Source organism: Humulus lupulus, chromosome 8 (genome assembly GCF_963169125.1).
Source record: "Humulus lupulus chromosome 8, drHumLupu1.1, whole genome shotgun sequence".
Lineage (NCBI taxonomy): Eukaryota > Viridiplantae > Streptophyta > Magnoliopsida > Rosales > Cannabaceae > Humulus > Humulus lupulus.
The window spans coordinates 26,470,901-26,484,169 of NC_084800.1; the positions used below are offsets into that span (position 1 = coordinate 26,470,901).

Sequence of the window (13,269 nt, forward strand, 5' to 3'; positions counted from 1 at the left end):
TTTCAGACTCTGCGCGACTATAACAGAACTGAACAATGATACGGAAGCACTCACTGAAGTTCAAGCGGTCTTGCCGAGAGAAGGGACCGAGCTAGTGACGGAGTTTCAAGATGTTTTCACCGAACCGAAACATCTTCCACCACACCGCAATATGGATCATAGGATCTTCTTACAGCCAGGGACGTTGCCTATTAATGTGAGACCATACAGATATCCTTATTTCCAAAAGGATATCATTGAGCAACTGATTCAAGAAATGAAGGAATGTGGATTCATACGAGCTAGCACTAGTCCTTACTCATCACCGGTTATATTGGTAAAGAAAAAGGATGGTACATGGAGATTTTGTGTGGATTATAGGGCTCTCAACGGCATCACCATCAAGGATCGTTTTCCAATTCCGACAATCGACGAACTATTAGATGAGTTGGGCCAAGCTCAAGTATTCTCTAAGCTTGATCTTCGGGCCGGGTACCATCAAATCAGAATGGATCCGAGGGATATCCATAAGACCGCCTTCCGCACCCATGAAGAACATTACGAGTTTGTCGTCATGCCGTTTGGGCTTACCAACGCCCCATCAACTTTTCAGGCAACAATGAACCATGTTTTCAGACCGTTTTTGCGGCGTTTCGTCACTGTGTTTTTCGACGATATTTTGGTATATAGCCGTTCTTGTGAGGAGCATGTGAGCCATTTGAGATCAGTGTTACAACTATTGCGGAGTCACAACTTTTATGCGAAGCGTAGCAAGTGCCAATTCTTCCGAGATACTATTGAATATTTGGGTCATATTGTCTCCTCCCAAGGAGTTCGGGCAGACCCAACAAAAACAGATGCCATGGTGAATTGGCCGACTCCGAACACGCTTAAACAGCTCCGTGGGTTCTTGGGTTTGACGAGATACTATCGCCGCTTCGTAGCTCGATATGCCACCATCGCTGCCCCACTGACCGCACTCCTCAAGAAGGATAATTTTCACTGGTCAACCGAGGCAGCAGAGGCTTTTACGAAGTTAAAAACAGCTATGACGACCACACCAGTCCTTCATTTACCTGATTTCTCTAAGAATTTTGTGGTAGAAACTGATGCTTCTAATGTGGGTATTGGTGGTGTTTTGATGCAGGAGGGTCATCCATTAGCCTTTTTCAGTAAAAAACTGGGCCCAAAATTTGCTACAGCTTCCACATACAGTAAAGAGATGAGGGCGATAGTGGAGGCGGTCACTAAATGGCGCCAATATTTGTTGGGCAGGCACTTCATTATTCGGACAGACCACCGGAGCCTCAAAGAATTACTCACTCAAGTAATTCAAACTCCGGAGCAGCAGCGATTTTTACACAAGTTGATGGGCTACCAATTTTCTATTGAGTATAAAATGGGGAAACAGAATTCCGCGGCGGATGCGCTCTCGCGGCAGCAAGCTGAACCACAACCAACTCTCTTTTTAGCAATGAGTACGGGGTCATACGAGTTTCTTGATGAGTTGAGGCAGGAGAATATGACTTGCCCAGATTTACGGTTGATACACAGCCAGCTACAAGAGGGGATCGGGGACACCTCGCTGTACTCTGCCCGAGATGGCCTCCTTTATCACCGTCACCGCCTTTTGATCAGTAAGCACTCTAATTTGAAGGCCCAGTTATTGTCCGAATTTCACTCTTCGCGTATAGGAGGTCATGCAGGTGTTGAGCGGACATTTCTACGGTTGGGAGCCAATTTCTTCTGGTCAGGGATGCGCAAAGACGTCAGGGAGTTCGTCCGAGCCTGCCCAACGTGTCAAACAATCAAGTATTCGACAAAGGCGCCATATGGGTTACTTCAACCTTTAGCAATGCCGGAAAGGGTTTGGGAGGACTTGGCGATGGATTTTATTGTGGGTTTGCCAAATTCGAATGGGGCTACCAACATTCTGGTTGTGGTGGACAGATTTACTAAATATGCTCACTTTGGAGCACTCCCACATCATTACTCAGCCACAAAAGTTGCCGAACTGTTTACTAATATGGTGATTAAATTACACGGGTTACCAAGAACAATAGTGTCGGATCGTGACCCGATATTTACAAGCGCCTTTTGGAAAAAGTTGTTTGAGCTCATGGGAACATCTCTCAACATGAGCTCCTCTTATCACCCTCAAACGGACGGACAAACGGAGGTTACAAATAGATATTTGGAGCAATACTTAAGAGCATTTTCAGCGGACAACCCCAAACAGTGGAGCAGATTTTTGTCATGGGCTGAATATCACTACAACACAAGTCACCATTCAGCTATTGGGATGACACCGTTCCAGGCAGTTTATGGTAGAACACCTCCAACAATACCGACATACACGAGGGGAACCACCGCGATACAGGCTGTTGAAGATGAATTGTTAACTCGGGATGACATTCTGCAGCATTTAAAAACCCATTTAGAGCGAGCACGACACCGAATGCAGCAACAAGCAAATAAACAGCGTAGAGACATCGACTTTCAAGTGGGGGACTTGGTCTTAGTCAAGTTACAGCCGTACCGACAAACAACAGTGGCTAAAAGGTTGAATGCTAAACTTTGCCGCCGTTTCTTTGGGCCTTTTGCAGTTACAGCCAGAGTAGGGAACGTCGCATACAAGCTCGCATTACCCCCTAACAGCCGCATTCATCCTACGTTTCATGTATCTCTGCTGAAGCCATACCACGGAAATGACCCTGCTACATGTTATCCATTACCAGAGCTAAGTGTGGCCAATAAACCTCTGATGTTGCCAAATGCCATCCTAGCTACACGCATCATTCCAGGTTCCACGGGCTCGATTAAACAAGTTTTAGTCCAATGGACTCTGAGTTCCCCAGAAGACGCAACCTGGGAAAATTTTGCTTCTTTTTGCAACACGTACGGGCTGACCAACCTTGAGGACAAGGTTATTTTTGAGGAGGGGGGTATTGTTAGAGAACTGGACTCAGCCCAAGGAGGAGGCCCAATAGCATTAGACCAAGAGCCCATGGGGAAACAAGTTCACAAATGGATCCAGGTGGAAGCCCAAAGTCATAACTCAGAAAGAGATAAAGAAGGTGAAGGAACTAGCACGGGGGAAATGGCTCCAGCCGATGAACCTGCAGAAGGAGAAAGAGCGCGTGGGAAGAGGGTGCGCGTGAAGCCAAGCTGGATGAAGGAGTTTGTTGGAATGGAGAGGAGCTGAGAAACCGTGTAGATTTTTCTTCACCAATTTCCAATTTTCTGTTGCATTTTTCATTTTGTGAAACCGTGTAGATTTTTCTTAATCATATAAATACTCAGATGTAAAACAATGGGATTTTTTATGCAAAGAAATATCAAGCTGAAAGGCATTTGGGAGTTTGGCACTGACTCGAAGAGTGCGTTGGGTATTATATGGTGACTTAGGAAAAGAACACCAAATGTGTTTATAACTAGTTATACTACAAGCTTAACGGTGGTGTAGCTTTGATTTTCAATATCATTCTGCTAAACTGGCCGAGGCTGTGTGAGTTAATGGGCATGCGGGCAGGGAAGTGGGACGGACGGTACGTATTCGTATGAGCTTAGAAGTTGGCCTACATGCCTCTCTCTGGTTGTAGAATTGTAATGCTGCTCACTGTATTATTTCAAAATGGGCTTCCTTTGTTTGACTCATGATGAGATGACTTTTTATGGTTACAAACAATTGATGACACCTCAAAAGAAAAATAAATAAATAAATAAAATCTGTACTTTTTATGAGTTCAAATAAAAAACAGAGAATATTGAATGCAGAGCTTTACCTGCATTGAAATGCAAACCTAATTAAAACCGGTTATGGGAAGATAACATACACCTCAAAAAATACTCTAAATCAGTATTCTTTCTCCTACTTAGTATACACAATCCAATAAATACCAAAAGAAGCCTTGCCCTAAATATGGACTTTGCCATTTTCTTTTTCTTCCCCTAAAATGACAATAACATTAAGAAAGAAATGCAGTCAATGCAAAATGAGAACTAATCTCACAGAAGTAGGAGGGGAAAAGTCAATTGAAAAGGACTGTCTCCAAAGAGTTTGGCACACACAAAATAAAAGACCCCAATAATGAAATGATTCAATAATACACTTCCCTGATCTAAAGCTGCTACAACAACACTAAAGCCCCCAAGATCCAAACCAGATGAATGCCAATGACACTGTCAACGCCCGGAATCCAGGGCTTGGAACTGCTGCGGCAGTGGAATTCTGAGAAGAGTGCTTGGGAGCAGAGGATGGAGGCGGCGGCAGATGGTGGACAACCACAGATACCTTCATGCCACTGAAGCACTGCCCATTTCCACAAATGAAGTAGTACCTTTTGGCCTCAGTGAGGAGTATGAAGTCTTTGCCGCTGGTCCAGTTCCCTACTGCACCTTCAGTTGTGCAGTTGTCATATCCAGTTTGGTTCACCTCAAACACATTGTACTGGTTCTTTTGGTACCTAAATGCTGTGACAAACAATGCATCTTCAGGACCAAAAGAAAAAGGCTAGGAAAATGAAAGCCACAAAGCTAAAGTTTACACAAGAAAGTAAAGTTGACTGTTTTCAATCATTAAACTAACACAACACAAAAACGAAGTATTTTAGCTCAAAATTCTATCTTTTCTCACTGAGAAACTAATACAGCAGTTCTTTTTCTTTGAAAAAACAGCGTGGAAGTGGAAACGAGAAGTGGGTTCTCAAGATCTTTTAACAAAATCCCCATATATAAGCAAACTGATACACAAGTACAGAAAGAGAGAGAGAAGAAAGAACTTACAGATAAAGTCGCCAACATAAAATGTGTGGTTGTTAGCCCAAAGGGTGTAGTTTAGACCGGGATTCCAACCCTTATTAGCCCCAACAATATGGTCGGTGGCAAAGATAGGAGGGAGGGTTGAAACGGCGGAGATGAGAACGATGGAGAAGATAAGGTACACTGAGCTGGACATTTTCACTTCTGTGGTTGGTTAGTTGGCTTGGTTGGGGTATTGTTGTTTCTTTCACTCTCTTTCTCGGAAAAAATAAATCTTTATCGAGTATGACTGACTGGACTCGACACACTACAGTGAACTTTTTTGTTTTTTTGTCTGGAAGCTGGAACACACTGGAGAATATATATTGGGTAGATGCAGGAGCAACTACATAGGTAACAGGTCCAAGAAAAGTAACAAAGAGTGGTCCCTGTAGTAGGATCATGATCAATATATTACCGTTTTCACTTGAATGATCGTTGCATTTGAATTAAAGCGGCATCGCCAGGAAGGGTCCGCTACGCTCCACTCTTACAATATAAATATAGGATGAAAACAGACTACTTTATTCAAGTGGGCCATTGTGTCTGTCTACAAATTAAGGCTAAAGATTAGTTTTTTTTTTTTTTGCTGGAATCAGGTTATAGATAAGTTGGTGTGTCAAAAGTATTTGCTTTTAACTATGCTCTGTGGGATTTTGGTGTTTCTTGATACTCTTAAAGAGACTATAAAGAAGTTCCCGGAAAATAAATCAATAACAAATATGAGAAAGCAATTTGATCAGACCGCAGTTGCATCTGTCATAATGGTGACGATGAAATTTTGGGAATGGATGAAGTTCCTTTTTTTCTTTCCACCCTTGTCCAGTCCACTGTTGAGGGCTCACTAGAAAAATAAAGTTGCTGAAACAATCATGAAAACATGAACAAGAAGAATCAAATGAAAAAACACACAAGTGATCCAATACTAATTCGGCTGCTGTTTAAATTTGAGGGGGAAATGGCCTGCAAGTAAGGCTTCCATGGTATAGTTGTATATCGAGAATTGTGCATACCAGATGTGACCATATTAAGTATTCTTAAATGAAATGTTTACATGTCATGTAGTGTTTCACGACTGCCGAATCACAATCTCAGGCTAACATCTTTTAATAAAAAACTACATTAGCAGCTTCTTCAGTGGTGAGTACAAGCCAAGTCTCCACATGTGCAATGAAATGGTTTGTTTTGATGTGAATATAGAAATGGTTTGTTTAAATTTAATTGTTTTCTTGGTATGAAATCTCTAATTGGTATTGTTGCATTTTACTTTGGATTAGTTTTAATGTTGATACTTTATACATGAACTCGCTGATAGAACACAAGGTGCCAATAAAATTTAAGCTGTTTTCGTATTATGCACCCCTTGACAAAAGTAGCCTTGTACAAATATATTATCTTTTCGTTTTGTTTCTCTTTAGATTGTTTTTCTTTCATATAGCTTGGTTCTGATGTTTAATTTCACTCAAATCTATTCTCTTGTCTTGTCATTGATTGAACATCTATTTTTACACCGCCATATTTTCTTCTGCACTTACATTTCAACTTCAAGCATTTCATGTATTGAACAATTTATGGCCTTAACTTAAAGATTAATGGTGTAGTCAGTGAGTTAACCCTGAAATGTACTTACGGAGCAATGCACGTGTATGTAGCTTTTCAATTTGTTGGTTGTTTGTCTATTGAGTCAATTGATACTATTAGACACCTCAAAATATAACTTGAAAGATACGCTTGAATCTAATAGGGTATAAGCCTAAAGGAAAACAAAGCTCTTAGAGCAGGCTTACCTAAGCTGCACTATGGATATACATATGACCAAGACCAATATTTTTCTTTACATGCATTCTGACTAATATATTGAAAGTAAGATTTTCTGTAGTTTTTAAATAATACTTGATCCAAGTTATTAACTTATTGGTTGATCTTATTTCCTGATCTGCTCTGCATGACTGCCTCTGACTCAATTTAGTTGGTTTATTTGCCTTTTAGCTCTTGCTAAGTATTCCGAACTTGAGAAGGACCATGGTCAATCTTCCTCTCTTATATGCTTGTGTTATCTTTCAGGGGCAAAGCATCATTCTCATCAAGATTATTTGGAAAAAGCAGATAAAGCTCGTAGTCAAAGACTTCTTCAGGTTCATCATCTGCTAAATGATGCTGCAAAGTTTTCTTTTTTTTTTTTACTTTTCTTTTGGATGAAGCGGATACTACTCGCTCCTTTGAGAAATTTAATGTTGGAAGGTTGATAGCTCCTTGTTGTTAAAAACTCTTTCGCACAAGAGCGGCTTCTGATAAGTCTTGAGGAGTACAATAAGAAGTACGTTGGGTTAAATGTACTTCTGCTTCTCGACATATTCGGCTCTAATACTAAGAAGTGTTTATTGTTAAATAAGAAAACAATTTTGACTGTTGATCGTAAACTTCTTGCCTTTATTATTGAAAATATTCGTTACAGTTATGCCTCTCATATTTAGTAACCATTTGCAAGTGTTTGCACATTGTTTTCGCCAACAATGGACGATGATGATACGTCCTTGCTTTTGAACCATTATAGACTAACATTCACAAAGTTAAAGTTAAAGGAATCCCTCCAAGAGGACTAGCTTTTATTTCCTATTTCTCATTGAATATATAAAGTTAAAAAAAAAAGACAGAAACAAAATTCTTCCTCTTTTATATTTTGTTTATTTTCAATTAAATCATTTTAATTAAGGGTCTTAGAGCACCTACAATGGCATGAGCCTTCTATGCTTGAAAAACAATACAAACACACAAAATATGGCCATGCCTGTTATCCCGGTAATTATGAGGACCCATTTAAAAGCCGCAGGACTGTCAAACAATGATATGGGGAAGTTCATGCCAAAGATTCCTGCAACCACCCCGAAAATGGCCACCACAAATGTTGCAGTTGTGAGAAGTAGCTCAAATTGAATAAGCTGGTTTCTAACATTATCCTGCAAACATAATAAATATTTGAAGAATAAGATTAATCTACAGTAGTTTGTGAAGAGCTAAAATATTCTAGGTACATGAATGATATTTCAGCTATTATCAATCGATTGAAGAAACATGCAATGCAGTTTCCTTTTTCCTTTTTCCTTTCTTCACTGTGCACTTAATATAGATTCAGTTCAGTTGGAAACTATCTGAATCCTTTTGCAAGACAAAGCCCTTAAATATCTAGGTGGTAATCTACACACTATGAATGGTTGTATATACAATAGACAAATATTATTAATAAAGAGAGCATAATACCAGCTGAATATTGATGAAATCTTCAGTGTCATCAATGTATTCCTTCAGCTGAAACATAGAAAAATAAGAAATTATTAAACACTGTATTACCCTACTCGAATTTATATGAACGGCAAATAAATAAAGAAAAACTGCTGTGAATACCGATGTGAGCTTGTTAAGAGTGCTGTCTATAACAACAAAGTACGCTTCCAGCAACATCTCAAGCTCTTCTATTCTTTCTGTATTGCTGTCCGAACTCCTCATACTCTCATGTCGACTCCTTGCAAGGCTCAAGGTCTTCTCAAGCCTTCTAGACTCAGGGGGTGAAGAGACAGGAGATACGGGAGCAGAAATAGATGCACAATCATTAGATCTGTATCCCATTAAAGACTGATCACCATAAAATGACGTTTCCATCCTACTTTTCTTCTCAGTGAGATACATCTCAGCCATATCCCCATCATCATCCATGAGTTGCTCTATCTCATCCCTAACCTAAACAAACACATAAATAGAGGGAAGTGTTGGACATCTTTTTCTACTCTTATGAGATAAGGAAAATAAATTAATAATATGCATTTCTGCATACCTTCTGCACTCTCCGAGTCAAGGCAACAAGTCTGCTTTTCAACCGACGAACCCGTTCCAAGTTTAATGTACTGATCTTCGATGTTAATCCATCCAACAACGGGTATGCTTCGATTTCTAACTCTGCTGCCTTTAGAAAAGGGAAAACTAGTCAACTTAAGTATATCACAAGGGAAAGAAGAAAAAAAAAACATACCAGAAAGAGGGGGGGGAGAGATAAAAGCAAAGATCATTCTGTAATTGTACATGCAAAAAATTTCATTACATGTAAAATAGTGGCATTTTACATGAAATGATAAAAACAGTATTACAAGTGAAAATTGTTGACTTTGGCAAAACCCTCTTTTTGTAGTACCTTTTTAGAAATTTTTGTAATTGTACTCTGACCAAAACTACTTCAGCATGTATGCAGGATACTGCTTTTATATGAGTCAAAGTCTAATGCTACTAAAATTCAGAATATACACAATGTTTTTCTGTTTCTCTATGTGTGAGATTATGGGATAGATGAAAGGGACAGTAAATCTTGAGATTTACTAATACTTTACTCACTTGAGAATCAAGAAAAGTGCAAGCAGCCTCTAAAGCAACTTCCAAAGCGCTAAACTCAAAGGGCAAATAGTCAGGAGATGTATTTCCAAAAACATTGTCAAAACTTTTACTTCCCCTCCTCCGACTCAAATCAGCATTGTCTGTTTGCCAGACCTCTGGTACCCCGGATGGAGTCAATCGCCGTTGTAGTTCCATTACATATTGCAATACACAGCTATCCAGGGAATTCAGAATTAAAACCTCATCTGCTGTAATGATACACCGAATTTGTTCCAAATTAACAACAATAGCCCTCTCTCTGCCAAGGATGGTTGAAGGATAAACAAAGAGAGGATCAAGCAGGCGCAGATCACGAGCAGGTAAGTCACAGCGACGCATCATGGTAAATTTGTCAACCTCAATTACCTGAGAATCCCCAGAAGAGTCAACCCGAATCCAAGACCTAATTCCTTGGCCACGCTTCTTAAGTCCCACAACATCCACTCCTTGAAAAGGTTGCCTTCCAAAGGGCGACGGTCGATATGAAGATTCCCTCAGGTTTATTGCAGATGCAGGCTTCGGCGGAAGCAACCGCTCTTTGAGGTCCGCCATCAAAGAATCAGCTGTAAATTGCTTCAACATGAAAAACAGACAAATGTTTCAACTAAGAACACACTCTAAAATCAATAAATAAACCTACAAACCCAAAAGTTCTCCAATATAGATTTAGCTCTTCACCTTTATAATTAGGTTTTCAAAATCTACCTTACTTCAAATGCCATTCATTATATCCGGGCAACAAAATTACAAGAAAAAATAAATATATTTGAATGTAGTTTTGTTTAATCTTTGTAATAAGTGAAGCACAGAAAAGGGTCCATTTCCAAAATTAAGATCGAAGCCAAATACAAACAAGCATCTATTAAATTTTGAGAATGGACTATGAAGACGAAAAAAACAAACAATTCTAGAGTTCTCAGCTTCATACGTTCGTCCATGTAAACAATCACATAAACATTCATAAGCACAATCCACACCATAAGAATCACCTCTAATGAGATAACAAGCGTTGTTTGTAAGGCCCTATGCGATGACAATTTAGATAGTCTTTGATCGTATACTCAATTATACGAAAACTCGACATCTAAAAGACTAAACAATGAAGAAATGGACAAATTCGGGTATAAATTAATCAGAAAAGAAACGAAACCCTAGATTGGAAAAGAGATACCTGAAGAGAGTGAAACCTCGTGAAGCGATGGCGATGGGGATGACGAGGCTCAAAAGCCAAACGGAGAAGAAATGAGAGCAAAGGGCATTACAATAGAATTGTACAAGCTTAACTTTAATGGTGCTGGTCTTCACTCCTGGCGGTTAACTTCGCCCTTTCTTTTTTTTATTATTTTATTCTCACAGTTAATGAAGTAAAAAACAACAAAGTAATGGGGAATTCTATGTTGCACCCAAATAGGGTCTACCGGGCACCCAAATACGATGCATTGTGCACCCAAATTTTCAGCCAAATTAATTTTTTTTTATTACTGTGTAGGTTGTAATTATTTAAATTATAAGTAAATTTTTCAAATTTTTTTGAATAATTGAGTGGGTTGAAAACTAGATTAAAATAGTTTTTTTCACGGGTGGTTTATTTTTTTTTATGTAAGTAGAAAATAATAAATTTAAATTTTATTTTTTGCATTTTAAATTATTTAAAAAATTTTAAAAATTTATAGAATACTCTAAATAATTAAAATATATACAATTTTATATAAAATGACTGTGCGAAAAATCATGTGAGTACCAAAAAGTGTGCTAAAATTTCCCTAAATTAATAATTGAATAGGTAAATCAGTATTTGTTTATTTAATATAGATTTCTTGTATCACCGATTCTATCATTTTCTTTTTCCAAAATCTCACGACAACGAAAAATATTCGACTACAGAATAAAAATATATTTTTATTTTTATTAGTAAAAATCAAATTTTACTATTGATTGACCAAATGAAACTTAAATACCAAATTGAGCAAAATAAAAGATTTGGCTTACTCGTGAAAGATGCCGATCATTTATTTATTTATTTTTAATTTGTTTAATTTAGGAGAGAGTTTTAAAGAAGTTATTTGTTCTGAAAAAAAATGAATTTTTTATAAGAAATAGCAGGTGGAGAGTGGTACCTAGAAAAATGATTTTGTCGTTTAGCATTTTGGTTAAATTTTTCCAAATCAAATCTCAATCACTTAGAACAAAAATGACGAAACAACAAATTTCATGTATATATCATTGAAATTTAATGAGAAAAAATATTATTTGAGCATTAAAAATTCTGTTAAAAGGGAAACCTCAGGACAAATTAGAGTGGTGTCATTGTTTCACCTTTTATTTTGGTAAAATAATAAGTTTTCTTTAAATAATCTTAAGCTGATCTTTCAAGATTTGGAGCGTGGACGTAGTAGAGACAGTTTATTTATTCTATAATACCACCAAAGAAAAATATGTAAGATAATGAATAAACTAATAAAAAAACATTGTTGTTAACATACTTAATCCATAATTAAAAGTTACACAAAAATTTGTTATCCTCACAAAAATTTAAGTACATATTTATATTTTGGATACACATACATTGTTGTACCCTAAAGACCCAAAAACCAAACCAATTCACAAGGGCCCATTCCATTGCCCATGTTGACATAGTGGGCACATAGATTGAAGAGAACTTTACAAAAATATGGGAAAAAATAAATTATTTTTTACATTAATGGGTATTAAAGTTATGCCACAAAATATGGTAATTCTAGCAAAAAAAAATTTAAATATGGGAATCCCACAAAATACCATAAAAAAAATACACACTCTCTCTTCCGGTCCACCGGGTCATGGTTATGAAATGGGAGGGTTGGACCGACGTTTTCCACATGGTGGACCGACGAGTCCCGGTGGAGGAAGGTATAATCGGAACCAAGATTACTGGAATTCGCTTGGGCTTGACGGGCGTGGACCCAGTGAAGGGTCACTGAAGAGGAAGTACTCGGAAGAGGAGGAGAATGAGAAAGAGAAGGATCTTATGGAAGATTTCGTGAAACGAAGGCAGCATGAACAGCACTACATGCCATATGGGAATCCGAATGGTTTTCCGGCGGGTCATGGCCATCGCAGTGGTGAGTTTTCGGCCGGGAAAAATGGCAAAGATTCGAGATCTAACAAATATATGAGGGGTGTTGGGGGTCATGATAATAATGTAGGGTTCAGGCAAGGCTCTAGTAGTGGTGGCGGTGCTAGTGGTGGTGATCAAGGGACGCATAAGCATCTTGAAATTGACCAGAGTGAGCTTAAAAAATCATTTATTCGCTTTACCAAGGTGATTAACGAAAGTGCTAACCAAAGGAAGAACTACTTGGAGAATGGAAAGCAGAGTCGTCTTCAATGTGTTGCTTATGGAAAGTTTGACGAAATTGGGTCTTCTTTTAGCTACTACCCTTTGAAATGTTTCTTCTTGATAGTTTTAGGAACTACGGTACTTGGACTTTATGGGATTTTTGGCTCGTAGAGGGTGCGTGTTTACTGGATGTTCCTTACCAATTTTTATAGACCTAGCTGTAACCATAACCAGTTACTTTATTTAATTTCCTTCTTCATTGTTATTTTAAAATATGATTTTGTTTTTTAGATTTGGTTTTCTTTATAAAACTACCTAAGTAACCAGTTACTATCACGATTTTATTTTATTTTTTAGATCTGAGTTTTTTTGTGGACCTAGTTGTAACGAGTTATGATTATGATTAGTTTAGATTTTTTGTTTGAATCTTATTTTTTTTCCAAGTCTGGCTAAGTAATAGTTTACCATTGCAACTGTCACTGTTTTTTTTTTTTCAGACCTAGTTGTAACCAGTTACCTTCAAGATCAATTTAGTTTATTTTTTTTCATATCAGTTTTTTTTTTCCAAATCTGTTTAAGTAACCAGGTACCATGACGCCTAATTCATTTTATTCATATCTGATTTTTTTTAGACCTATGAATAACCAGTTACAATAACGATTAATTTAGATTCTTTTGTTTAGATTTGATTTTGTTTTCACACTTGACTAAGTAACGAGGTACCATAGCAATTGGTTCTTTTTTTAGATTTG

The 13,269-nt window shown here is 37.8% G+C and overlaps 2 protein-coding genes across 3 annotated transcripts; both read right to left on the reverse strand.

Annotated features, from left to right (window-relative positions):
• Positions 1 to 3,694: 3,694 nt before the first annotated feature.
• On the reverse strand, positions 3,695 to 5,107 carry LOC133796484 (early nodulin-like protein 17). The gene is made up of 2 exons (XM_062234013.1): positions 4,765 to 5,107; positions 3,695 to 4,452 (listed from the first exon to the last, which is right to left on the reverse strand). The coding sequence occupies exons 1-2, from the start codon at positions 4,934 to 4,936 to the stop codon at positions 4,121 to 4,123; spliced, it is 504 nt and encodes a 167-aa protein (XP_062089997.1). The 5' UTR covers positions 4,937 to 5,107; the 3' UTR covers positions 3,695 to 4,120.
• A 2,325-nt stretch (positions 5,108 to 7,432) lies between these two features.
• LOC133796485 (magnesium transporter MRS2-1-like) lies at positions 7,433 to 10,547 on the reverse strand. Of its 2 annotated transcripts, none has more exons than XM_062234015.1 (6): positions 10,370 to 10,547; positions 9,160 to 9,761; positions 8,609 to 8,737; positions 8,182 to 8,514; positions 8,038 to 8,085; positions 7,433 to 7,736 (listed from the first exon to the last, which is right to left on the reverse strand). In XM_062234015.1, exons 2-6 carry the CDS (start codon positions 9,748 to 9,750, stop codon positions 7,506 to 7,508), a joined length of 1,332 nt encoding a protein of 443 aa, XP_062089999.1. In that variant the 5' UTR covers positions 9,751 to 9,761; positions 10,370 to 10,547; the 3' UTR covers positions 7,433 to 7,505. The 2 variants fall into 2 exon arrangements, with proteins under 2 accessions (XP_062089999.1, XP_062089998.1); XM_062234014.1 differs by having other exon boundaries at positions 9,160 to 9,771; positions 10,370 to 10,546.
• Between the last annotated feature and the right edge of the window lie 2,722 nt (positions 10,548 to 13,269).